General features: G+C 38.1%; 2 protein-coding genes and 1 long non-coding RNA gene across 7 annotated transcripts; 2 read left to right on the top strand and 1 right to left on the bottom strand.

Moving 5' to 3' along the window:
* Window positions 1-359: 359 nt before the first annotated feature.
* Window positions 360-11,555, top strand: LOC110049624 (uncharacterized). Of its 5 annotated transcripts, none has more exons than XM_089291590.1 (3): window positions 360-805; window positions 2,592-7,191; window positions 9,610-11,555. In XM_089291590.1, exon 2 carries the CDS (start codon window positions 2,640-2,642, stop codon window positions 4,122-4,124), a length of 1,485 nt encoding a protein of 494 aa, XP_089147716.1. In that variant the 5' UTR covers window positions 360-805; window positions 2,592-2,639; the 3' UTR covers window positions 4,125-7,191; window positions 9,610-11,555. The 5 variants fall into 5 exon arrangements, with proteins under 5 accessions (XP_089147716.1, XP_089147721.1, XP_089147728.1 ...); XM_089291595.1 differs by having other exon boundaries at window positions 361-732; XM_089291602.1 differs by having other exon boundaries at window positions 361-5,085; window positions 7,124-7,191.
* LOC110049809 (condensin complex subunit 2-like) lies at window positions 5,792-27,657 on the bottom strand. Its single transcript, XM_089291581.1, has 20 exons — window positions 27,223-27,657; window positions 26,862-26,946; window positions 25,033-25,128; window positions 24,484-24,595; window positions 22,562-22,626; window positions 21,562-21,642; window positions 20,015-20,216; window positions 18,211-18,299; window positions 16,982-17,054; window positions 16,208-16,290; window positions 15,904-16,019; window positions 15,125-15,273; window positions 13,738-13,859; window positions 12,997-13,119; window positions 11,657-11,699; window positions 10,716-10,777; window positions 9,672-9,881; window positions 7,801-7,908; window positions 7,109-7,282; window positions 5,792-6,156 (listed from the first exon to the last, which is right to left on the bottom strand). The coding sequence occupies exons 1-20, from the start codon at window positions 27,441-27,443 to the stop codon at window positions 6,097-6,099; spliced, it is 2,274 nt and encodes a 757-aa protein (XP_089147707.1). The 5' UTR covers window positions 27,444-27,657; the 3' UTR covers window positions 5,792-6,096.
* On the top strand, window positions 17,050-21,667 carry LOC149118206 (uncharacterized). Its single transcript, XR_016207866.1, has 2 exons — window positions 17,050-17,616; window positions 20,022-21,667. It is a non-coding gene; the product is annotated as an uncharacterized LOC149118206 (long non-coding RNA).

The following is a 27,657-nucleotide window of genomic DNA, read 5'->3' as shown; positions in this document are numbered from 1 at the left end:
TACCGTATGTCTGTATGTACTCGTATGTTACTCGTATATGTACTTGTATGTTGCTCGAATGTACTCGTATGTTACTCATATGCAATCGCATGTTACTCGTATGTACTCGTATGTTACTCGAATGGCGTTTTAGACACGATCGTTTAATTCTGTAAATGTCAAGGTTTGTTTAAGTCTTTTAAAACTTTGACATGTGTTACTTTTATCCTACATTCCAGTGTAATAAATTAAAAAATTATGTGAAAATTAAAAAGACCAGAAAAGGTTGAGGCTAAAGTCAGCTTGGTCACTTGACTTCTCAAGAAGGCTCTCATACAATTTATCACATGCGGAACTAAATCTTTTATTTCTGCCTTTCACGGTTAAATCTTCGATGCCACTGAAAAGAACACAAACTCGCAGTCTAGAAAAGATCGCTGTACATCACTGATTTGTCCAAGTGTGAAAATTGAATCACTGTGACGTTCTTAATTAAAAAGAGGAGAATCGATCATTCATTGAAGAATTCGTTCGTATCCTATTTACTGTTTGCCAAAACTGATAACCTTTTGCAGTATCACGGATTGTATAATGGCGGTTGCCAGGTTACGCCGATCGTGAGACGTGATCGTGACACTTGTCGTGCTTGAAACCTGATATACAGGTCTTTTGTGTTTCGTCGCGTTGTAGCGCGTCAAACGGCAAGTGAAATTACTGGAATGTGCTTTCATTTACCTGACGGAATTTCGTAAGGTAAGGTTTTGCAACAAAATAGTCTGCAGTAGTTAACTTTTCGAAGGATTCAGCTCCACGCGAAACATCCTGCGTAAGTATTCTTGTAGATATGACAGTGAGATGTTTTAAAGCTCATGTAACTGGTATTACGCAACCTCCTCTATTGTGCATGTGATTCTAGCATACAGAGGTAAGCCTGCCAACTGCGGCCTGCCTATACAATGACGGATTTTGTCTAGGAACAAGACAGTGGTTCCCGGGATGGTTTGGAAATGATCGCACTGTTGATCGCCCATCCGTGAAGGTCTTCTGGTTGCAGGGTGGACGGAATTCATGCTTGACATGGTGGGCCGGGGAAAATGTGGTGAACACTGGAAAGTAGGCAATTAGATCCAGGGAAGAGCACGTGTCCTGTGTTCAATAGTTTTTCTTTTTTGCAAAACCTGAAAAGGCTTTCCGCTTCTGCTCAAATTTGACAAAGGTTTTTACGCTGGAACGCGATCACGATCGTGGATCAACATAACATCACGTACGCTCTATCAGTTAATTTGCATAAAGCCTCAGAAATGTGTAAGCTTACGTTTCTGAGAAAATCTGACTAAACAACCATTCGTTCAATTAACGTAAGCTTACATTAGTCTGGTGACTATTTTTGCGCGTTTCGCAATGCTAAAATGTGCTCTCATGTTGACACCGTGTACGTGTCATTCAAGGGCGTGTTGTGAAAATTTACACGCCGCGCCACTATTAGCTTAGACACGGAATATTTTCCAGTTGCGATAGACCAAGTGAATTTTAGACTTAAAATCCCCCCTCACATAAACATGTTACTAGTAAGTAATTCTTAGCTTTAGGTAAAGTGTCTTATATAATGTATATTTGTTGTTTCTGTTTGGTCAGGTCGGGGGGGCGGGGGGGGAAGATAAGTCAGTAAGTTTCACATGAAATCTACCTAAGTAATGATGTTATGATCTCTTTTGTAATTTACCGTAACCCCCACAGGACATGTAGGTTGTGTCAGGTTTAACCCTTCTCCCAATTATCCCATCTAGCTTTATACTTTCCTCTGGATGTTTGGTGTTCTAAATTCTCCCCACCCCTTTGGAATTTGGAATCTGCCATGGGTATTTTTTGTTTCACATGACAAACCCAGCCCCCTATTAGTCCAAAGCTTCTCCCAGTCTACATACCAAAGCTATTTATTTCCTAGCACTGACCATTTAGGGTAGTTTCAACATCATAATCGTCAAAAGCATGTGATAATCTGTCATTGGGTGTTCTCAAAGAATTTAAGTACAGTTCACTTGGGTACAATAATATGGTATTGTGTTTTTCCTGAAAATTTCTATAACCCCCACAGAGATGTTTTTGTTAACTTACCCCCTCCCCCCACCCCCTGGAAATGTCAGTTAAGTGTAGTGTCATGTTTTTTTATAGAAATGTTGTCATGTTAGAACCCAACTCCCCAAGAAACATTTCCCATGACCTTCTATGGGCTGGGTATGGATGCATGGAACTGCTCATTGCATTATGTCAATAGATAAGCCTGGAGGCTTATGTAACTTAAGCCCAACCTGTAAACATCACTTTAGACCTTGTTGTGCAGAAATAAAATTGTTGTTATATCTTGTGTTGTAGTTTTTATTCACTTTGTCCCATATGGTGATTTGTGTCTCACAGTGTCTTATAAAGTGTTTTATTTATTATAACTATTGTAAGGAAAAGACCAGCATAAGGCATCTTGCTATTCATGTACTTATTGCACTGAAGAACTTAAAATAATTAATGTCCTCTTTTAAAATCATAATACATTATATTATGATTTTAAAAGAGGGATTGTTTAATAAAAGATACTTTTATTTGATTCTCTTCCCTAGGGTTCATAGATAAGCAGCTCTATATTTTTCTCGGCTCAATAAGATAAAATGAAGCACAAAATGTGGAAAACAATTCTCCCAACAATTCTTGTGGTTTCTTGTCTGACATTTGCTCTGCTACAATTAAAGTGTGTGCCAGAATCTTCATCACATGCAAGGCGTGGCCGTCCCCCTCCTCTACACAAAAGTGTCCACAAATACTCTGTTGAGATCCTTGGATGGGACTACCAGCCTGAAAAAAGGGTAGAGTCAAGGCTGATGAGGGATTCTGTCAAGTATGTCATGATGGTTCCCCATAAGTTGCCATCTTGGCATGAAGTTCATGGTATGGCCAGCCTGGCATTGGAAGACCGAGAGGCATTACAGAAGCTGACAAAATTTCTTGATATACATGGAGATTATGATGCAGCCACTGTAACGACAACTAAGATGCAAGCAGGAAGATTCAGTGAAGCCAAAACATTGCTTGAACAGAGTGCTTGCAAATTTCAGGTAAACAACTGGACAATGATTATTCGCAACTTTGGACCAATTCATGATGATTCTGATGGTGATGGCAAAGGTCTCGGATGGTACCAAGAATGCAACATTGCAGAAACAGCGTTTGTTCTCCGAAAAGAACTGTTTCTATCCTTAAGGTGGCGTGCAGAGTCTGGAAGTATGAGCCATCTTGATTTCTTCATAAGGTCGACTGGAACCCTGAAAATAGCCAAATTATCACACTGCCATTTCTCACATGCGCTCACATACTCTGATCGTGGCAGCCTGGAAGGCAGTCGAGATTTCATTGATTATTCAACTCTTGGACAACTCCACAGCATCTTACGCATTGTACGTCCAGACAAGATTGAATGGACCAAATGCACAGATGACAAGCAGTTCTGTCCTGAAAAACCTTTAATGTCCCGCCCAAACACACTGGCAGCAGCTGATGGCTTTCCGATCTGTTGTGATGTGATCATGGACGATATCTTAGTTGCAACAGTGGATGCTATGAATCAAATTGGAATGGATTATCGCATTGTGTATGGTACGCTCCTTGGTGCAGTGAGAAGTCAGGCATTCATTCCATACTCTGATGATGTCGATGCCGCAATTCACAAGGCCGACAATGACAGATATGACAACTTCTTGCTGATGCAGCAGATCTTGGGTCCCAAGTACTTTGTGGCATGGAAAACAAATCCCCCTGTCTCCAGAGTTTATCCACACTATGCTCCAATGATTGCAGTAGATACTCAGCAGCATTTCAAAGATGATAGTCTTGAAAGCCCTTCTCTCTTCGACACCAAGATCCTCAAAGAAATGGAGAAACTATTGCCTGTGAAGAACATTCTACTGGAACAACGCTATGTTGATCTTTACCCCTCCCCTGAGGATTGGTTTGGCAAATCCACTGAGGTCACCATAAACAATCGACACTATCTTGGCCTGTCAGATAATGTAGACAAGTTCATTAGAAGTTGGTATGGAGACGATTACATGAAGATGAGACCTGAGCTACATTCTCAGACCACACTTCAGACAAACTAGCTTCACTTGAAGGAACAGAATACTGTTTTCAATAAATCTTTGTAGTCAAAAAGCATTATTGATTCATATCATCCAATCAGAAAACAGTAAAACAGCTCAAAAACTGAACACCTGCCTTAAAATGGAATTTTGACCACAAAAAACTAGTACTCCTCCACTTGCTGCACAGGGTCCCCCACTTCCTAGATAGCAGCCCAATATTATTATCCCTTGATGAAGGAACTCATTGTCACCTGAATCACCTCTGCCCAGTGGTGCGAGTTCTGGTTGGAGTGTTGATGCCCCCAATCTACACTCTTCACAGTAAAGTAGTCCATTTGCTGAATCTCTGATCGTGCCATGGTACAGAACACTAGATAGCTTTGAAGTAACCTTGCAGTCCAGAGCAAGAGGTGGTGCAGACCAGATACTCCAGGCATGGTGTGAGATGTTTACTGAACATTAGTGAACTATTTGTTTAACTTTTCGCAGACAGAAATATTTTGGATAGAATACTATACAGTAATTGGAATTTATGGTCTTCAGTGAACTAGAAATATTTAATGATTGTATTAAATTTAGGACTTCCAAAACTTAAGTGACCAGTCAATTTTTTGAAATAATAAACCTGTTCTTTTTGTGGCCTCCCTACTTGACTTATTCAGGTATTCATATTATGTTTAATTATTAAATTGAAAAATTAATATTTGGCACAAGATATATTTACTACTGCTGCAATTTTATATAAAGTTACAAGTTATGTTATTTGGAATGTATATAGTGTGACTGTAGTTCTTAATAGCTTTTTCATTAACTGTTGCATTTCAGCACGGTGTATTGTGGCCAAGGGCCTTCTCTACTTCATTAAAGCAGTTATTCCATCACCTTAACCTTCTTATGACACCTGCAACAGACATTATGGTTTCAACTGAGAACACTGAGTGTGGAATCTGTATTAGAAGTAACCATGACTACAGTCTATGTTAGTTACCACGCTCATAACTATTGTTTATTGAATTGTATTTTTCATTCCCGTAGTTTAGAAAATATGAATAAAATGTTCAAGTTGAAATGTTTTTTGCAAGTTTTCATTGTTTAACTTTTAAAGAATTCAGGGTAATTTAAATGGATAATTTATAGTGGCCTACTGAAAAACACTGACTAGAGGTGAGTAGGCTCCCTGGATAACTGTTATTGCTACAGTAATTTTTAATATAATTACTACAGTCTATGAAATTTTTGGAACAGCATGGTATCAATATTGCATTTTGCAATTGACTGCCAAAAGTAATGTAAAGTAATCAATTTGAAAAACTTCCAAAAAGTGCTTAACTATGCAGAACAGCCAAGTTGTGTTGTTTGTAACCAGTCAGGATGAAATACCAAAGCATGTTTTCCTTTACTTACTGCCAGTTGCATATTTGTGTCAACTTCGTATTGCTTACATTGCATTTTGTTGTAATTGGGCAGGTGTGATTATTTTGGTTTAATGACAGCCATCACAAAATTGTATGCTTTAGGGAATGTTGAACTGCTTAACCTGCCAAAAACGGGAAGTTTGACTGCATTTCAATCATTTTCCCAATTTTTAGTTTGAAGAATCTCATATTTTCAAGAGAAACATTTTTCTGAGGGGACTGCATGATGAAAAATGATCAATTGGTCAGAAACAAACACCAAGCCATAAATATCTTGTCAGTTTGCTTGCAGTTTATTTACCACAAACAAAATTGTTACATATCAAAAATTAAAATTATCGCCGTGAGCAACTCTTACACTTCTTTCATGCTCTCCAAACTTCCCGCATGCATCCATAACTCAATATACGCACGCTAAGCATGAACCAATTCTTTAAGTGATGATGGCCTACATTTAGTTGATGGTTAGTTTTAACTGAAAGTTACAAAATGAGGGGAGGATCACAATAATAATAATAATAATAATAATAATAATAATAATAATAATAATAATAATAATAATAATAAATGAAATATTAAATGCCCTGAGAAATGTAAAAATCTGTCATTCCTGGTTCACTAGTCATCTTGAGGCACTAGAATAAGAAAGAAAAAAAAATAACCCAACTTAAAAAAGCATGTTTCCACTGATTGTCATTAAACCAAAGCCAAGGTAAACACTTGTGAACAACCACAGCAGAAACATTAAAAAGGCCCTATTAGGGTAAAATTCTGATGGGCAACATGTCATTGAGACAGCATCATGGAGGCAGACAAAAGGATGAAAAATGACATGACTTGTGATGAAATTCAGAAGCAGCACATAAATCACCCTACTAACAGGGCCTCATAATGCAAATAATGCAATGAGCCAATCAGATATTGACTTAAAATATGCAACTGGACAACTGTTTTTTTTTCCTGAATGGTTAAAAAGTTGGGATACACATGGAGTACCCTGTTAATAATGTACACTATATTATATGTGACAGTACACCATCTGTACCTCTTTGGCCAGGTTTGTAATAGAAACAATAACTGTCATTGTCATTATCATGACAACAAGTGCTGCAAAAGATGTTAGCTTGGGAAGTTTGGGAGTTGTTTTGTAAGGCAACTACAAAGCTGAAAGGCTCATTCACCTTGAAGACATTTGTATGCAAAAGCCTCACTTGTATGTTTTTTTTTTTTTTTTTTTTTTTTTTTTTTTTTTTCAGAATTGATTAACGAGGCTCTCTTTCATCAAGTTTCTATTACTAAAGACTGAAGTGAACTGGGGTCCCCTAAATCCATGTGGCCACTCTATGTACCTTGAAGGCTTAGGAAGTTATGTGAATGAAAGCTTGACTTCTAATTAAAGAAAGAATATCAATATCTTATGTCAATGAGCCACAACTTAGACATTGTTCAGCAATTACAACACTCAGACTTTTCAATTTAATATGACATGCAGTGCTTCTATTTTTCTATTGTCAAAACCTGTGGACTAAACTAATAATAGGCAGCCAGGCAGTTAGAGCACATTGTTTTTGTTATTGTGTTTCTTACCTTCTCATTTGCCAGGTGAAGGATGCAGACGAAGGCGATGGACACTGACAAGTTCTTTGCCATGTTCTTGGAAAGTTTTCCAGGTAACCGGGCATAAATTTCTTTGAATGAGTGAGGAGTAGTCACAGTGCTATTGTCTGTTTGTTTTCCCTGCTGATCTATGGCAACATTTTCCTATAAGACGTGTAAACAAAGAGAAAATAATCAAGAAATATGGGACTGTTTATTGGACAGTTTGAACAAATCTGAAGCTATACCATGTCAAATCAACTCAGTATTACTTCGGTATAAAAACATCGAGGGGGGCATTGCCATGCCAAGTCAATATTACCTATTAAACGTACAACAAAGAGGTACCAATCACAAAACATTGGCATGGAATGTTGTTTGGTTTGGCTTAGACTGGTTGGAATTAGGACTGATTCAGTCTGAAGAAAATAAAAGCCAACTATTTTAAAGAGCTATATGTAGAGATAAAATTAAATAGGCAGCAGTATGGCTTTTAGTATGTTTTCTTACAGGATGTTTTCCAAAACAAGTAAGTTGCTCTCTAGAGATAGACATAAAATGAATAGATATAACAAAATAATTTATTAGAAATAGTGGAAGTTTTACATGTGTAAAAGTCTGTAGCAGAACTTTTAGAACAACCTTTGGTAAGCTACATGTAGTCAGAAAGTATATCAACAAACCTTGTTCCCTTCACCATTGTCAGTTAGCAGTCCCCACATGGCTCCCTTCAGCTTTTTTACATCCATCTTTTTGGCAGTTTTGGCATAGCCAATATCAATTTTTTGAACCTGCCAACAAATTAGGTCAATGTTGTGTTTAAAGACAAATGGTACAAGTTTGAGTACATGACACTTCAATACTAATTTTTGCTCTGTTGCAACACAATTTCCTCTGTTCATTTAATTTACTGCTCCAAATTTTAAACTAATGAATGAATTATTTTTCTCAGAAAAACTGTGCTTCTTTCAAACTTGTGACTTCTTTTCATTATGTTGCATTATTTACCTTAAGGGGGACATAACATGACTGAAAATTCAAAATCTAAGACAAATTGTCATTGATAAACAATGGGCTATGAATACGTAAGGTTTTGATGTCAGATTGAAAAAATCTGGCACACTTTTTGAAATTCTGTACTTGTCTTGGAAAATATTGCTTAAATTTAATTTCAGTTTGCTCTCCCTTCAACAATTCACTTAATGTCTTCATCTTAGTGTTCCAGAAGCATTTTTGACCAAAAATACAGCAAAATTGATGTGAATAAATTAAGATTAAGATAGCTGTTCAATGTTCATGTTCATTCCAATGAGGTGTCAAACACTGGTAATGAGTTCAGTGTTCAGTGTGTGAATCAAATATGTAAGTTATCTTCTGAAGAAATGGAACGTTAAGGTGTGAACGATTGCAACACAGTGATGAATTTAAGGTCAGAGTGTTTAAACTACGGTAGCAATCCACCGCCAAGGAAACCAGGAAAACAAGCGTGTGGCGCTCCTGAGTACTTATAATTTCTAGGTCAGATCTAGAGGGGTACCTGGAGGATGGCTTTAATATTGAGGACATTGCGTACTGTTTATTGTAGAATGGGTCGTTACGGTCTTAGTCCGTTGCAATTCACAGAAATAACAGAAAGTGAGCTTGATGAAGTTGTAGAGGAAATAACTAGGGAATATCCTTCTTGTGGAGAGGGACTGCTTAAGCAAATACTGGCAGATCGGGGAATAAAGGTTCAGAGGATGAGGCTCTGTGACAGCATTCATAGGGTCAATCATGAAGAAGCCGAAAACAGGAAGAAAGGCCGTCTACGTCGAAGGACCTATAACGTTCAGGGTCCATTTCTTCAGAAGATAGCTTACATATTTGATCCACAGTTACCTTTTCACGCTGGAAGTTCTCAATAAGATGCCCAAGGTGCATCTTATCAAGTATAGTTGACAAAATGTCGTTGCTTGTTCCCCCCATTTTGTTGTCTCTAACACCGGGGAAGAGAAGGAACTGGGACCCATCTAAAAACTGGTTTAACCAGTTCGTGATAGCAAGAAGCCTGGATACTAGAGCTTGGTATCGCAAGTGAGGTCAAGAAGACATAAAGACGAAACCACATCACGTAATGATCAAACCACATAGCGAAGATTCCAGACAACATAACAGCGTAACCACATTACATCATGACAAAAGCACAAAACATAACTTAACAACCTCAATACATCACGATCAAACCACACCACGTAATGAAGTTATTACACAACATCATGATAAAAACACGTCACGTCAGGACTACATTACAAGACATAATGAAGAAACCAGAAAACATAATGAAGTAACTACAACACATAATGAAGAAACCACACCAAATAATGATAAACAACCACATAAGAAAGTTATGGCTTTCCATATATGTACCACATCTAACAGCTATAAACTTGTTGCATATTTGAAAAATTTCCTACTTTTTCAGAAATTTACTTAGATTTCAACACTTTTTCCAGGCTTGGAAAGCCAGTCAGTGATTGTTTCGCATACAGGATGAGCACTGGGAGCTAATTCACACCTTACTGGGTTGGGTGACCAGACCATCACCAGTAAAGAGTGTTTGCTCCACGGCACTCTCATTAGTGAAGCTGAGGCCCTGGGAGCAGTCGCCAAATGTCATGTCCTGTGATGTCATATCCTGTGACATGGGGAATCCAGCTTCTCCACCTGGCAAGTCATGTGCACCATCTGCAGCATCAAAGACGTCGTCATCGTCATCATCACCATCCTGCCAACACAGAAGCAAACAAAGATACCCTTTGGACCAGCATCTACCTTACAGTAGAGAGGGATACCGCTTTGGAATGGACAATTTCTAGGACACTTTCTTAGAAGTGGACTTAAAATTAATTACTTTTCAGTTGGTTGATGTAAATCGATATCATTCTTGTTTCAAATATAATAATATAATTCCTGAATCTTCTGTTTACAAATATATTTTGCAACCTTTTCTGTGCTACATGTAAGTTGCATGTTCACAGTTTGTGGTGAGTAGTGCATGAAATGTGCACCTCCAACTGTACAAATGAGAAATGATGAGAGGGTGGTAGGTTGCCCATCCTCATAAATTGGTCTACTGCAAGTGTCTGTGAATTGGGCTGGACACATTTATATTGACAAGACAGTCATGTCAAAGTCTTCAAGCTTTTTTGGATTAAAGGGACACTGTCAGCATGACTCTGAAACATCAAAACCGAAAGACATAATTTTCATTGATGGAAACTAGTTGAGACCTTAATATTACGGTCTAGTTTGTAAAAGAATTACTATGTAAATGTACTGAAGTTTTTTTCTTGGCCTGCAAAACTTGCTAACAATGATTCACAATTTGTGCCACCTTCAACAACGTACTTGTATGTTCCTCTTGTTGTTCTAGGAGCATTTTGTGTATGAGTAAAGGTACTCAATCATAGCTTTTGCACTGTTTGAACCAAAATTACAATGATAGTGCCCCTTTAACATGCAAATATGTAGTAAATTACCATCTCTGCTGTTTCCTATAAGTTCTTTCATTTTTTTGACACCTGAGTACATCTCAGATAACATAACTTATGGTACTTACTTGGAGATCAGGACAGTAATTAGCACAGTCATTTGCATTGTCGTAGTTATACCATGCTGAGCCTGCCAAGGCAAATATATATTTTTTCTGAATTAAATGCTGTATACCCACTCGTCTTGGTGAACAATGAAACTCTCTTTTCTATGAAATTTACTCAGTCAAGAAAGAAGAATACTTGATTGCTTAAGGTGGCTCAAAACAATTTCCAATCATTGGTGAACAAGTTGTTATCATTATAGTGACACAACAGGTTACTATAACAACAGTATGACTTGCTAAAAACACCCTTAATTACAGCTTTAGAGGCTTCCAATTCAGAAATAACACGGTGAAATTTTTTATATCTATCAAATTTTAATAAGCATGATAAGACGTAACTTTTGGCAAAGTTTTGAAAAATCTGCACATATGGTTCAGAGCCACTGTTAAGTTTGAAAATTAAGGTGGCTCTCAACCCTAGGTACAGAATTTTTAAAAACTTTGCCAAAAGTTGCGTCTTATAAAAAAATTTTGCCCACCATTTTTGAATTGTAAGTGTTTAGAGCTGTTATTAAAGGTGTTTTCAGCACGTCATACTGTTAGTATGGTAACCTGTTATGTCACGAAAATGATAACAACATATTCACCAATGATTGGGTAGTTTTTTGATACCATGATTGTAGCATCAAGTGATAAAGAGTGGTTATAACAACCCATCAAAATCAAAGTGCTGGAATCTGTTTTGAGCCACCTTCAGAGTAGCAGTACCCACTGACCAAGTTAGTTAATTCATTTGTTTTCCTACACAAGTTTTGATTAAACAGAATCGTGAAATAAACACTGCAATGAAATACATCAAAATCTTTGGTCATTTCATACTAATTAAATTTCTGAAGGAGCTTTGTATAGAAGGATTGCTGTAACCATCCCTCTAATGGTATCAAGCAAGTTCACATGCTTACCATCATCTCTAATCTCTGTTTGTGCCTGAATTTGACGTTTAACCTTTTGAAAATAAAACACACAAGGTCACAAGATGCGAAGTGAATGATTGTGGACAATTTGAGGAGCAACCGAAAAAATAGGAAGAAAAGAAAAGAGAAAAGCTAGATCATAGGGAGCAAAGCATCAAGTATGTAGAACCATACTTGTAAGATGACCTGATTGGAGGATTGCTCCCAGGTTGAAACCAGAATACATAATCTGACAGACAATTAGTGCACATTCTATTGCCCAGTTTCCCCACTATTTACAAGTAAACTGTAGCTTATAGTCACTTTAAAAGAGGGTCTGCAAAGGGACCCTGGAAAGTCAGTCATCCAATTTCAGTGATTTGTCAGCTATCACTTTACATCTAAGTTTTCAGTCAAAAATGCATCAGTTCTCAGCTGACAGTTAACACTTTGACTAACTCTCCACCTCGCCTATCAGTGAAACAATGTAAGGTTTCTTGCTACAGTTTTGAGGCAACTTTAAATCTTTTGTAAAGTGTTCCAAGATATTTTTTCTATCTCTAGTAACTGTCTGCTTAGTAAGTTTTAAACCATGATGTGGGACACTTGAGCCAGGTAAATGACAATAAAAAGTCGCATGGCTGAGTGGTTGAGCGACAGCCTGTGAACAGGCTCTGGTTGAAAGGGTCTTACCGAAGCTGGAGGGGCCAGAAAGGAACTGGCTCAGAGTGAAGTTGCTGAGGGGGGAATGGGGTGGGGCTTGGGGTCTCTCCCCTCCTCTCCCTTTTCTCCTCTTTCTCTATGCCCCAACCTTGACCAGAGAGCCTGTTCACAGGCTACTGAGGGAAGATTGGGTAATATAGTTCTAATGATATATTTCTCTCAGAGTCTTCCCATGGGAACCTACCTCAAAATTTGAGGATTAGAAACTGGGTCAAATGAAACATTCGTGCAAAATACTACATTAACAATGCACAAGACAGGGTTTTTCTGCAAGCTGGGGAAATGTAACATTTTGCCTGTTACAAAAAATGGAGAAAAAAATCTTAAAACTCATGTTCTGGTACTGCAGTCTTCTCTCAAGCACTTGGTTGTTCACTGTGGATATTTATTAAAGCCCATATTGTTCATGAAGTGTTGTATGATTATAAGAAAAAAATGTTGGAATATTTTACAAAGGTTGGGTCTCTGTTATTCCCTCAAAACTGACAGCAGTAAACCACAATGAGCTAGTTCTGAAAATGTCAGCTTGCCAAATTTGTCTCGCAGTTAATTTAGCTTTATCAACTTAACAATCAACTGTAAAGCATTTCATTTCTGAATTCTGTCAGGATGGTCTTGTTGCTTACCATGATCCTGGGCTTGATGAAGAGTCTAAAGAGTTTGTCAGCATCGTAATGAAGGTCTTCTGGTAATGTTGTCTTTGTTGCTGTGTGTTTTGCAAGGGTTGCTTTGGACAAGGTTGTCGCAGCCTGATACATAAACCAAAATGACAAAGCAACTGTTAGGGCCCATGCATATGGCTTTAGTAACATTGTGACACTAGAGCTCTTACTATTAAAATTCATTTCTCACAAAACTTTGGACTAGCTTTGGTTACGTTTACATTTTAAACTGAGAGGAGGTAACCATTGCATTTATTTCATAACATGGGAGAGTATGCTAGCCAGATGTTGTGCTCTTGGGAAAATGCAATTTCTCAAGCCACTTGAAATGGCAGTGGGAAGCCTGAACAACATGCTGGGTTTATTAATTATCGCAATGGACTATGGCATCCCATCCAGTCAGCAGGTAGCAATTTTCATATAGTTGCCTCATGCTGTGGAAAACTTCAGATAGCAAGTACATCCCTGGTAAGATACCTTAATAAGCAGCCCAGATCAAGACCATTTCATGGAACACTAAAAAGTTTATTGGAGTTTTAACCTTAACCCTAACCCTGCTGAGTGCAGCCATTCATCTGGATCTTCTAGACACAAACATTCCCAGGGCCACTGAATATGTGAAGACTGAGGATTATGAAAGGTGATTGCTGGAGTGCAATGCTAGCATTTGCAGGATATGATGTGCAAGGCTGCTAATAGCATTACCTTTCCTCTTGAAAAGCTTTTTCCAAAATCCACTTCACTATCAAATTTGATGGTAAAGGGCTGTTTCTTTGTTCTCTTTTTCTTGTTTTGTTCTTCTGAACCTGACATAGAGTTTGGTAAACCTGTAACAAGGATGCCTCTGTTCAGTTCAAGTTATAAAATCATCAACATAGACAAGGCTGTGGTCAGAATTTACCTCATTCTGTGAAAATACAGTCGAACCTCCCATAAGTGATCACCCAAAAATGTCAAGCCTAAGTGGTCGCTTACAGGAGGTGGTCCCTTACAAGAGCTTAGACTATTGCATACTGGGTCAAAATAAATATTGTGCCTCATTAGCATATGGTAATTGCAGAGACTTAAATCATGTTTTAACTGTTTTATTCATGTGAAAGACAATTTCAAGAAAAAAATCTGGTACTTCCCATTGAGGAATTTCCGTCTCTTGTACTCCCAGGAATGCGATAATGTTACAACACCTTATTGTCCAATTTATGCTCCACTATCTGTGAAGTGATCGTTTACGGGAGGTTAAAAACAAAATAAAATGTCAAACTTTTAGCTTTAAAAGTGGTCGTGGCTGCTTATGAGAGGTGGTCACTTACAAGAGGTTCCAAAGAGGTTCAAGAGGTTCCAAATATAGTGATTTGACTGTTGTGGGAAACCAGAGGTTCAACTGTATAGTTTGACTTCACACCATATCATCAAATGGATCAATAGAAGACTTGTAAATTAAGATATAAAAAAAGATACATGTAGAACTCTTCCCCATGAATTAAAAGGCTTCCAAGGCAATATTATTTTACAAGTAAGCAAATACAACATATTTTTCACCACAAAACCAAAGAAATCACATTTTGCAAATCAAATGTGGTGTTCCAGAAAATATCCATACACAACTCTCCAAAAGGTGTTTAACCCCAGCCTCCCCCTCCTTTAATAAAGTTCTATAGAGGGCATGGATATTTTCTGAAACTGCACAATATAAATCACACAAAGAGCAGATCAATACTTGAAACAAAAAACAAGAGAGTGCTTGAGTGCTTGGCATTGGAAAACATTGTTTACTTAGTGTATTTTTAACCAGTTAGTCAAGAACATGGTTAATACATAACCAAAACAAACACATCCACAATCAAAAAACCCCCTCACTGGACAGTGGAATGGAATGGAATGGAATAGAGTGAAAAGGAATTGAACTTTATTGCACACTCCCAAAAGTGGGTTTTTCAGTGAACAATACAAATACAAAAGTACAATAAAAATACAACCAGAGAATTAAAAAGTGTAACACTATTCTTGTTTCAAAAACTCATCAAGCATCTTTGCTTTAAGATTTTTCTAGCCAACAACAAAGCACCTGGCATTGACAGTATTTTGTTAATACCTTTAGAGAGTTTGGAATGAAGTCTCCAGTGTTGGGGTCCAGCCCATGTTGACATGAGGTCAGACTTGAAGTAAGAGTAGTCACTTGGCTGAGATGACAGCTCCAAGCACAGCGTGCCTGCAGATGCAGCGGCAGGATCAAAAGTTGTTCTGCATGTAAAAAATTAATAACATTTTGCAGTAAAGTTTCAATACAGTTGCATGTGGGAATTCTGCCAACTTAATATAAAAGGAAGCTTCACAGTTTTGAAGCATACTTTGCCAAAAAAAAAGATTTATAAACTTAAAATGGTTCTACAGGTAAGAAATCAAAAAAGACAAACTTTTAATTACAAAGAAAGTTAAGGAAGTCTTAAAACAGCATCTGCAGATTGAGAAGTAATAGGGGACTAGGGGCAACATTCTCTTTCAACTTGTTCTGCAACATTGCTGCATTGCAAATTAAAAAGACCGTTAAGCGTATTACCACCTGTGTTGCAAGTGTTGGTAACACATGTGAAGTAATCAGGAGTTCAACTTTCTCCAATGTTTCTGCAACTTGCAATGCAGGTGGTAAAACACAACAATGCTATTGAAATTGCAGTGCAACAACATTGCAGGACAAGTTGAAAGAAAATGTTGCCATATTACTTTGCCTTTAGCTGATAATTCACTCTGAACCGTTCGGTGTTACACTCAATAAATGAAGTTGATAATGATGATGATGATGATGATGATGATGATGATGATTATTAACCACTTTTTTTGTGAACAGAAATCAAAAGAGGATTATTTACAGACCTTCCATCCTGGGAAGTAACAAGCCTTGCTTCTTGTCCGTCAGCAAAAGCAAGTGATGCATTACAGATTGGATTATGGAAAACACTTTCACAGCGATCCCTTCCAAATTCCATGTCCTGTGAACCGGACATTACACAACTGTTAAAATCTATTGTATTTTTTCTCTTAGGCAAGGAACGTAGTGAACCTGCGGACACCTATGAATATAACAGCCAGGTTGTAATCAGTGTGTAACCTATGATATTAAGAGCAAGATCTTATAAGTTAGCATTACCACCATATTATACAGACAGTGTTCACTTACCCCTCCCATGCCAGCCACATCATCATCACTGTAGTCATCACCCATTGTTTCTGGAAATCCGTAGTCCGGTTCAGGTTCAGTAACTATCAAATGACGCAGAATGCCACTTCACATCAGTATTTCTTTCTAAGTGTACATGTAAAATTTTCACATGAGCCCTTAAGAAACTCTATGGGACAACTCTTTCACATGGAATAATTATATTGGCTTTCATTATAGGCACGCAATGTGTACAGAGGGTAACAAAACTGCATGGCTAGGTCCGGAGCCTCACATGGTTGCTATACAAAGTCCAAACCTTGCTAAAGCCTTGCATCTGAGATGCAAAAATCCCTACACTATTAATACCTTCAAGATATAGTCTTGTGTGCTTTTGAAGTTCCAGATGGAACCACAAACTAAGGCACTAATAGCTATCACTCTGTTAGCAGATTTTTTACAGGGCTTGTACACCTTTTCAGAAACAAATTTACAGGACTCAGATTGATTTTTCCAGGAATCTTAAATTCACATTAACCCTTTAACTCCCAAGACCTCAAAATTAATTCCTCTCACTGGCTGCCATACAGCTCATGTAATGTCAGTTCTGGTAATTTGGTTTGGTCTGAGAATTAAGCGAATTTTTACAGATTTCCAGAACTTTCCAGGACCAGTGGTTGTTTTCTAGGACTTTCAGTCCTGGAAAATGCCACAATAAAATTCCAGGACTTTCCAGGTTTTCCAGGACCTGTTTGAACCCTGTTTCAAGCACTACAGGGAACTATGGTCTCTCACCTGGTGCATTCACATCAAAAGCGTGTTCATTCTTCTCCATTTCTGCTACCATCTTACCATAATCAGCGTTGGCCTGTAAGATTTGATGAATGTGGTTAAATGTAGTTAAATGTAATTTGACATAGTTAATTAAGAGGAGCAAGAGGCATTTACTGGTTTTAGTAAGCATTGTGGTGTTTTTGTTGGCGTTAGCTGTTAGTGTTTCAGGCGTTTTTTGGTGGTTGCAGTATCAAGGCATTTCTCGGGCATTTCTGGCATTCCCACTGGAGGCAGTCAGCTGTTTTGGTCACTGGGTTCCTGGTCTTAGCAACAGTCAGGCCACTGTTGCTTCATGCTAGTATTACAGCTTGCCCTCATGCCTGGCATTGTTCCAGTTGGGTGTTCATTGTTTCCATTTTTTTCACTCCCACCCCTCCTCTCTGATATTTTTATTAAATTTTATTTATCATTTATTAATTGGCATTGTTAGTAACTATTTATTATTCATACTCTTCCACTGAAATTCTCATTTCAGTGTGACTGGTGCCCAAGTTCTTTGCAAGTTTGGGGAACTAAAAGGCTTGAGTTCTGCTGCTCTCTCGAGTCCAGTCTACATTCCTCCCCGAGAAGAGACAGCTGGATGTATGAGCGACAAAGTATGTATGACATAAATTCATAATTTAATTCATGCAACACTCCTGGTTACTGGAAATGTCATCTGATTACGCTCTGGACAGGTCTACATGGCAGCTTGAACATTTGTACATTTGCTGTGTTCTTTTTTTTAATTTTGTCTCACATTAATGCCACATAAGGGCATTATACGCTCTATTCTAAGAAAAAGTTCTTCTTTTAAGTACTAGTCAGAGCAGAGCAGTTCAACTGTGGTGTAGCAAACATCATGTCAAAGGTGACATGTAGGTCTTCATGGTTTCTGTTGTTAACACCCTGTTATTTGCTATGTATGTTTTGCTAGTTCGGTTTGCTTTGGCTTAAAAAATTTATTCTTGTTACGAGTCTCCAGAGACTGGTGTCGCTTTCCTTCACAAGACTATACATCAATTTGACTTTTGCCTCCTGAGTTCCATGTTTAGGTTCATCCCTCTCTTTGCTGGCTTTATTTCTTATCTGATGTTCTGGCATCACATGAGCACAAATGACTCATCAAATGAATAAATCAGGCATTGAATGAGAGTAAGTGCTGCAAATTTTAACTAACAAAAAAAGCAAGTTAGGATCAAAGACAGTACCTCTCTATTTCTTCTCCAGTTGGTGAATTCAAAGTCATTAAAATGAGGACAGATCTGAAGACTTTCAAAGTTTACACGGCTGTAAACATCTGCAATTACAACACCGACTTTGTAAGTAACATTTTGCTTGTACACAAGTGTGGGTTTGGATTTTTTTTACCTTGAGGGATTTGGGAAGGCAAACACATTTCAACATTTGAAATAATTATAGCGGAGCTCCAGCCGCCCAAAGGGCCGCCAAGTGGAGCTCCATACTCATATAGGAAAAAAAAGGAAACTGGGGCGAGTTGATTTTCTCACGGTTATAATGGTTAGCGGTATTGCTCCTGGGCGCATACGCACGACGGCGATGGTGATGACGACGACAGAGTTATGCAAGATGGCAGCCATACTCCAAATAATAGGTTGACAGAGACATGCAGCCTTGGTTTACCATGTACTTCTTTGATATAGGACATCCATGTTATGATCAATTGACACCTGTCAAAACAAGGTATCTGCTGACCAGTATCACGTGACCATATCGCAGGCTCAAGTTTACAGGTCATGTGTTTTTTTAAGTAGACTGCTGACCAAATGCTGATTTCAAATGGATGGTGGGCTCATGTCAGGTTAACTTGTTGAAAACGACAGGATTGTTCAGAAGCCAGTTAATGCTAACCCAGGATTAAAAGTTAACCGAATTATAACTTTTTCTTCTATACAAATGTTTTTTGCTGCTTTGTTTTGTGTATCTGGTGATTATTAAAACTCAAAACTGAAGGCCAAACAGTATACAGAAAAACCTCACTGCAAAGTTACATGAAATCAAAATTCTACCTTTTCCTGGGTTAGCTTAATCGGGCCCTCAACAACCCGGCCCAGGAGCTAAGCTTTTAGGCTGGCCTAAATCTATATATTGCATTACAATACACAGTACTGCTCAAAAGCACATCACCATCTCTCATCTCTCAAGATGAGAGACGATAGTCTCGTCTTGGGAGAACCAGTGAAACATTATTATTTTGGAATAAATTACAAGCAGTTAGCATGCGAGAAAACAATATAATTATTAATTGCTTGTGAAGTTCTCTGTAGTGTAGCTTCAAGAGGATTTGCATCATTACATGTAGACTCAGATAGATGGGGAAAAACCTTGCAGCCTTGTGATACGAGATGGACATGGATTATCTCTCCCTCTTTTCACTAACCAAAATGGTTAGTGCAAGCCCTAGACCCACAAGCCCAAACCAAATGTTTACTAGTCCATGAATGGTTGGCCATCGTGCTTAGCCTTGAGTAAGCCTTAGCCTCCTTAAAGAACAGAGGTGTTCCATACAAACGTCAGATCATGTGTACTCAAGAAATCCATGGTCGAGTGTCAGTTGGTAGTCCCTTGATTGACCCTCGATCGACATCTTGATCAACACCCAATGGACATCTTCATTGATACTCAGTCGACACTCAATCAACATCTCAGGCAACATTCAGTCGAGAGTTGACGAATTTTTGCAGACAAGCCACTGAGTGTCAATCGATACATAAGTGTCGGTCGACACTGCCAACTATCAACTGACTGTTGATCGAGTGTTGATCGAGAAGTCGATCGAGTGACGATCGAGATGTCAAAGGAGTGTTGATCAAAGGTACATGAATCGATCAACATTCGACTGCAGATGCCTTTAATACACATGATCCCAAAGATGTGCATGTAACAGCAACGATACTGCAAAGTTTACTCAGAATGCAACATCACAACATTACAATGGTTTTCATACATGTTCTACTACACTCTTGTAAGGTAATGATTTACGACATGTCTTGCCTCTTAGCTCCGACAGGTCCACCATGCTGTTGTCCTGTGTTGTTTGGCCCTCTGATGATGAATCTCGTGTTGTCATGGTTACAGTTGTGGAATCAAGAAGAAGCTCACAACTATCATCGCGGACAAACAAGTGGTTCAGAAGCAAGCCCCCAGTACCACCTTCATCAAAGGCTGCTGATGTCTTGTGGAACAATGGATCAACCTATAAACAACATTGACAGATAAATTATTAATCAAATGAATATTATCAGCAGTAGCCCACCATATTTTTTCGATTATATATAGTGCCTAGCGTTTATTTCAAACGTGGCTTCATTGATACAGCAATTATTTGACTTTTTCAGAATATATTTGAGGCTGGCGGTTATTAGGATTTTTACACAATATTTTTGAGAGCTTAAAAAATAATTAAACATAAAGTTTATTTTATTATATAAAAGTTAGTGGGTCTTATTTACAAATCTACCTGTCAGTGTCAGACCTGGAATTTACTTGGGACCCAGCATTTAAATATAGTTAAATGAAATTTAACATAGTTAACGACTAGGAGCTAGTCTGGTCACTAGCGTTTTTATAGGCGGTTGTTAGAGTCTTGGCCGTCTGTGAGCATTTGGTTAGCGTTTGGTGTGTTCTGTAGCGTTTGATATAGTTCAATGAAATTTTACATAGTTTTTGACCAGGAGCTAGTCTGGTCAGTAGCGTTTTGTTGTAGGCATTTGATAGTGCCTTGGCCATCTGTTAGTGTTTGTTTAGCGTTTGGTGCGTTGTGTAGCGTTTGCAGCAGTCATATGGTCCTGAGAGCCCTGGGGCTGACATTGTCCAGCAGTATTTTTGGTTAGTACATGTTTTGTCATCCCATGTGCTCACAGTGTGTTCATCGCTCTGTAAGTGTCAGGCATTGTGGATTGAATTATAGTTTAGCGGTTCTCGCCGTTCCCTCCCTATCCCCCCCTCTTTTTAGCGCTTTTTTTTTTTTTCCCACCAATGCCATCTGGCTTGAGTGTGACGGGTGCCTGTAGGGGGCTTGGCGCGTGGGGCTTGTGGGTTGGTTGCGGGTTGGGCAGGTCAGTCGTGTGTTCTAGCGTCTTGGGGATGTGACTGCGGTTGCAGCCCCCACGCTTCGTAGGCACCTTCCCTCCACTAGCAACTTGGGCATTTATTTGAGAAAATATGGTATATCAGTTACAACAAATTCCACCCTTGTTAACTTTGCAATTTTGTCTAGCAGTAGCCTACAGAGCAAGTCCTTCAGTACAAGAGATGAGTTTTCTACACATGCAAAATTATATAACATAAAATTATGAAGTTCATTGTTACGGGTTCAAAGTCTTCTTTTCCATAAGTGTATGACTGTGTGCAAAAGTGTGTCTTGAAAAAAATAAACATAATTATAGAAAAAAATGGATGCAGAGGGCAACCCTTGACAAATTGGCCTACACTCGCATGCAGCGCTGGCTCAACTAATTAACATAAGAAATACACATGTAAGTAACGATTGTAAGAAAAATACATAAACAAAGAGATATGAGTCTGAACAACTAACTTACCTCAAAAGCTAAGTCAAACTGGTTAACATTCAGGTTCTTGAGATTTGTCTCTATTGTATTTCCAGGTCTGTGATGAGAAGACTGCAATAAAAAGACAGAGTACATATTTCAGTCTGAATTCAATAGACTATTAAAAAATAATCTTCACAGTTGTGAAGTAACTAACTTTGAGCAGCTAATTAGAAAGCAGTGCTGCACACTAGTAAAGGAAAGAGTAGCATTAGCAAGCCTCTAACCTATGACCTCTGTGAAATATGCAGGGAAAAATTACAGGGAAATTAAGTCTAGCAAGATTTACATGAGTTTGCTCTTGTGGCAAATTTTGTAGAGTCATCAGATTTATGGATGGAAATTAGAACAATCATGTGAATCCTCTTAGGCAATTAGGGGGCAGGTTTAAAAGTTATTTGCCCAGAATGATGAGCAATGTCAAAATTAAGGTTTCAACCTGTGGCATTTCAGCTGACAAATTTTTTCTCTACACATAGACACCATTAAATTTAAATTTTGCATCATAAATTTGTCATGGTTGGCTTTACTTTCAAGACTTGACACACATGACAGAGTTCATGTTTTCATTGTTAAGCTGGACGGGAAAAACTGAGGTCTGATTGTCTGGGGCAAGTAAATTTTGCTCTTGGGCAAGTGAGAATAGAAGTTCAGTGGGCCGGTGGGCAAGTGAAATTAGCCTCAGTAGTCCTGTGAGTCTGAATGAAAATGTCAGCTTAATAAATGATAATTTCCAGTAAGAAGCTATTTCAAAACTTAAGACTGCAAGATTAGTTTTAATCATTGAGTTGAAAGCATGGATTAGTTGGGAATCCAAGGATACTTTATTTGAGTTTGTCCTCTGATTTGCCATACTGGCTGCCAAGCAGGCAAGTAATATTTAAGTGGGGGCAAGTGAAAAATGAATTTAACTGGCCCACTGGGCAAGTGGATTTCAAATTTGTTTTCCTGCCCTGTTAAGTTACACATTTATTTATTGTTATGTTAGTACCTTCTTCGGCTTCTGAGGTCCTTGTTGCGCTTCACCAGGCCCTTCTCCACCATTTTCATCTCCATCTGCAAAACATGATACCCAACTGTGTAAACAGGTCAGAGGCCTTACAGTAACTAATGCACAGTTTGACTTAACAATATGCTACTTCAAACATTCCTTTGATTACAGATCATGAATTATGCCCATTATGTCCTAACTTAACAAATCAAAATGCACTTTTGGCCTGCCTCGTGCCACTTGTTTTAGAGCACTGAGAAATCCACTGCTAAACCTAACAAGTGTAAAATGCGAGCATAACGCAAGATAAAGTAAACAGGAGTGCATTTTCACTTCTTTTTTTAGGAATACAATTCAATCTGACTCGATCTGGCCCGATCTAAACCTCATCGACAATTGATCATTGTGATTTCTTGATTTTTCTGATGTTAGGGTTACACTTAGTTTTTTGGAACTCCATATCAAAACAGATTGTCACAGGGTTCCATCTCAAGAATGTTTACACAGCGCTTTGTGGAAGCCAACTTAAAGCTTTAATCTGTTATTTCTTGCTTTATTTCATGGATAGAAATGATACTGATATCAGAGGAATAAAACACTAGCCAGCGCCAGTCAGTTCTGGGTTATTTGTTCACCTGCTCCTAACATGCAGAACAGGCGTAATTTTTTTTGCGTATTCTAGGTGAACAGAGGCGAAAGTGAGGCGAGCCTAAAGAGCGCGTCATGTACGAGAGGAAAAGCACGAAAAAAAAATCGCAAGTACGCTAGTAGCCTGACACTTGTATTATACCTAATGTTTTTGATAAAATGTGTTTAATTAAACAGAATATACAAGTGTTATGCTTCTGGTATCATTATGAATTAATCTGATCAGGTCTGACGCCCTGATCTGACCCACGTTGATATATACAATGAGATATTGATCACAACGTACATAATATTAACATTTTTGTGATTTACACCTGTTTGTTTATTTGCAGAAAATAAGCATTAGTTGTAAGTTTTTAATCCGCTCATCGTGATCTTTAGATTTGTTTGTGCAACTAAAACCTGTCATTTCAGTGTTTTAGCCTGTAATTTATAGTCAAAATTGATTAAATCCCAAGCAAGTTGTGGGCGTGGTGGCCAAAATCATAATACAAATGTGGTTAAATGTAATTTAAGCTAAGTTAAACGCGAAACAATGCTGGTCAGCAGCCTTCCCCTGTTTTGGACATGCGCAGTGGTGTGGGGTCTGCTGGGCGTCGTGTGGTTTTACAGTGTGGCTTTTAAGGTCAACTCATTCTCACGTGCATTTGTGCTGTTTCGACTGTGCTTGGCGATTCAGCTCCCTGCCCTCCCTCCCTCTCTGGTAAGTATGAGGTAAGTATCATGGTTCCACTGTTTTTGCAGTGTGACGGTGCCTGGTGGTTGCCGCTCACAGGGTTGTCATGGTTGCCCTACAACTCGGCTCTTGTGCACAGGGTTGTCATGGTTACCCTACGCGCTCAGCTCTTGTGCTCGAGGCTCCACTATCTTTCCAGGCACCTTCCCCAAGCTCATCTATTGTTGATGAGTTTAAACTGGCGGTAATTCAAGGTTTTATGCCTGTCTTTCATAAACAAAATTGATTAACCCAGGAGTATCCAGAACTGCCATTCACAGGAATCTTACATTAGGAAAGCAAAGAATGGTTATTTTTTTACACAGGAATGCACTAAGGCCCACATATACCTTGTGTCCATGTGACTTTGGTCATGTGGACATGAGGCAAAACACAAGCTTACAATGCATTAGGTCATATTTCAATCAAATTACAAGCCCCGTCCAAGTTTTTGTATCCTTCCTGGCCAGAATTGTTCCTGCTATTAGACATCCACTTGGTAAGTTTCATTGCATATGCAAAAGAATATTATTATACCGGCAAGTGTATATGTACTAACCTTGATTTTCAGCTCTTCCTAAACCTCCTAACATTTTGTAGGCTTGGGCATGAATGGAGTCAACACGGCCAGCATAGATTTTAGCACTTGCATCTAGAGTGCAGCTTGCAACCTGTTATCACATGACAAATAAAGTTATTTGTCATAGCAAATAGGTAACAAGCTCCATCTCTAATAAGCTCCTCCCCCTCTTTAAATTCAGTTTTTTGATAGCTAAAGCCATACCAACCCATTCCTGGCTCTTACTAAACCTTGCCCTTTTATAAAGATGGTACTGTCATCCAACAGTTTTGCACTCCAGCCCCCATTTCGAGACTGTTTTTAGATGAGATTGACAAGGGCGCAACTGGACTTCTGGAAATCTTAATGGAGTTTGTTAAGACAGTCCACTGAAATCTAATGATAAGTTTACAACTACCCATATTTAACATTTGATGTACAGTTTGAGTTATAATCCAAATGCAATCTACAGAGTACAAATAATGCACAAAACGAGTACAAATTTCCCACAATATTCACTGATTACTAAGCAATATTCATTTTTTTAACCTGGAAGTTAGTCATGTCTCCCTCTTTGACTGTCTTGATCAAATCTTGCATGTAATCAATCAAATGCAAACCAAAAGCATTCTTTGCATTGATTTTCTGAAAGAAAACAAAGCTAGACTGAATTAAATTGTTTTCTTTTTAATTCCAAGCTCAAATTATCATTACAAAAATAATCAATCAAACTTTATTTAAAGAGGGTTACACTTAATAGTTTTACAACTAATAAACCTGTGGCCCCCAATTAAGAATTATAAAAGACTTATTATAAATATTTTAAGATCTGAATTAAAAATCTAAATATACAAAATATAAGACCATTATCTACAGTTGAGAAGTAAATATTAGACATTAACATTACTCAGTCTAAAAATAATTGTCTAAAAATGGAATAAAAACCCTGTGCCTAAGCTGACTTAATCTAAAATGTTTATGTAATAAATTCTTTAAAATATTCACAGATTGAGAGGTGCATATTTTAAGGGGAGGTGATTCCACCATTTGGAAGTTCTTACAGAAAACATGCAGCCACCCACTTTGATATCAATGAATTATGTGCTCAGTTGGAACAACTCTATTCCATGGATGTACACTGTATAGTAATTTTTTTCAGCTCTCCATCTTTACATTTAAAAGATTTCAAGGGCATTACAAGGTTCATCTGCTTGCTCCAGGGGCAGTAAAAAGAGACACCTTCAACCCTGGGAGAGGAAAGGAGAGGGGTGGCAAATGGTTTTTCAAAAACCATCAAATTTCACAGGTCTTACAGTCTTGCTTTTTAACCAGTTATTAGACTTGCCACAAGCCAACCTTTGCCTAATCCTTAACTTTATTCATCTTCAGTCTTTGAGCGACAAAGTCTTTTTCATGCCAGTTTTACCATATCTACCATCAGACTTAACTGATAATGATCAATGATCAATGAAATACAATTGATGGGCAATCCAAGGGTGTTCAATTGATTACACGCTGATTTATTGCCAAATATCAATGAGAACTGGATGACGGGTAACAAAAAAAATTGTGATGTACATTCATTACTCGTTGTCTTGTTTTGATTCTATTGACAACTCATCAATTTTTTATCACCTGTTAATTAATATTTATCATTATTATATGGTTCTGTCTCACAAGGACTGTGAACTACCAAATTCACGAATTTGATTGGCTGACATTGATATTGAAAGCGGTCTAGATTTTCCCATCTAGACTGGCATCTAGACCGGTAATATTTTGCAGTGATAATGTAGAAAACTAAAATGCAAAATCATTGTCCATTTTCTTCTAACAATATTTATGAAAGTGCCAAAAAGCCTGAAGAGAAAAAAAAGTAAAGAGGATGAGCAATCTTTGGCAGTATTAAATTCAGCTCATTGACGTTCGCAAGCAAAATGTCAGTTAGTACAAACCAGTTACATTAAACGAATTAAATTGTTCTTGTTTGCCATGTATTAAATATCTCATTAACCAAGCTTAGTCGGTCTGTACTCACAACCTCAGTCAAGATTCTCCCATACATGTACAGACCTCCTGCTTGGTTAATAAGAGCTAACTATTAGTTGTTCATTAATATTCTCTCATTATGATGCATAACTGTTACAAATACAATCATTTTTTTCGTTAGAAAAAGTGACTCTCCTGTTCTAATCGATAACTGAAAATTTGGTGGGCTATCGACAAGATATCAGTGATTGACTAATCAGATGATCACCCATCAATGTCTAATATTATTGATTACTCATGGTACAGAGTTGTATATGGCAAACTAGGGGTTCAATGGCCTGACAATATGATGGCCAAATTTCGGGATGTGCAAACATATCTTTACTCACATTTTCAGTTGACAACTTTATACAGTTTGAGTACAAGTCTTTTAGTTGTACATTAGTCAGACCGTTAGTTCCTGCTGTCTGGCTTCTGGTAAGAAGATCAAAAGAAACATTTCAGTAAGTAAGAATAAACAAAAACATAACAGTTACAGTTGTGAACCAATGTAGCAGTAATGTAACTCAAAAGTGCGATAAACGTACATATATGAAGTTACTACAAATAAACGCCATATAAACTTAAGCTTAATATTATTAACCCTTAAGTGGAGAAACTTCAAAGACTCTCAAGCTTTTAATATTTGTCCTTCCCTTTGTTGCTCTTTTATGTAACATTTTTAACAACAACAAGAAAATAAAGCTGTACCGTTCACTATCAAGACGACTTGCACTTCTCGGGGTAGCAGGACTTTGAAGGGTTGCAGATGTCGCTTTCGAAAGACGTCTTTGTCTTCTTTCAGCAGCGTCGTCATTCTCTGCTAAGTGATTTGTCGGCGTGTTAGTACTTGTCAGGACGATTGCACGCCTTCGTCTCGCACTTGGAGAAATAAAATCCGGCGTTCGAAATGGCGATGCGACAGCCGCCATGTTTCACGGTTCACCGTGAGGAACAAAATGGTGATTTCAAGGTGATTCGAGGGGAGACAGCGATGAGACAGCCTGGAATTACTTTTTCCTCAATCAAAGTTTGACCCAGAAAAGCTGATTAAACTTTTTATAGTTGTGTACTCTTCCAAGATCTTCGAGCTTCGCGCCCAAACAACCGTGTCAACAACCGTCTCTTCAAATCACCACGTGACTT

Source organism: Orbicella faveolata, unplaced genomic scaffold, assembly GCF_042242905.1.
Source record: "Orbicella faveolata isolate gen_17 unplaced genomic scaffold, um_ofav_v1 contig_1, whole genome shotgun sequence".
In the NCBI taxonomy this organism is placed as follows: Eukaryota; Metazoa; Cnidaria; class Anthozoa; order Scleractinia; family Merulinidae; genus Orbicella; species Orbicella faveolata.
The sequence above is the reverse complement of the archived record's forward strand: the minus strand, read 5'-3'. Positions and strand labels throughout refer to the sequence as shown.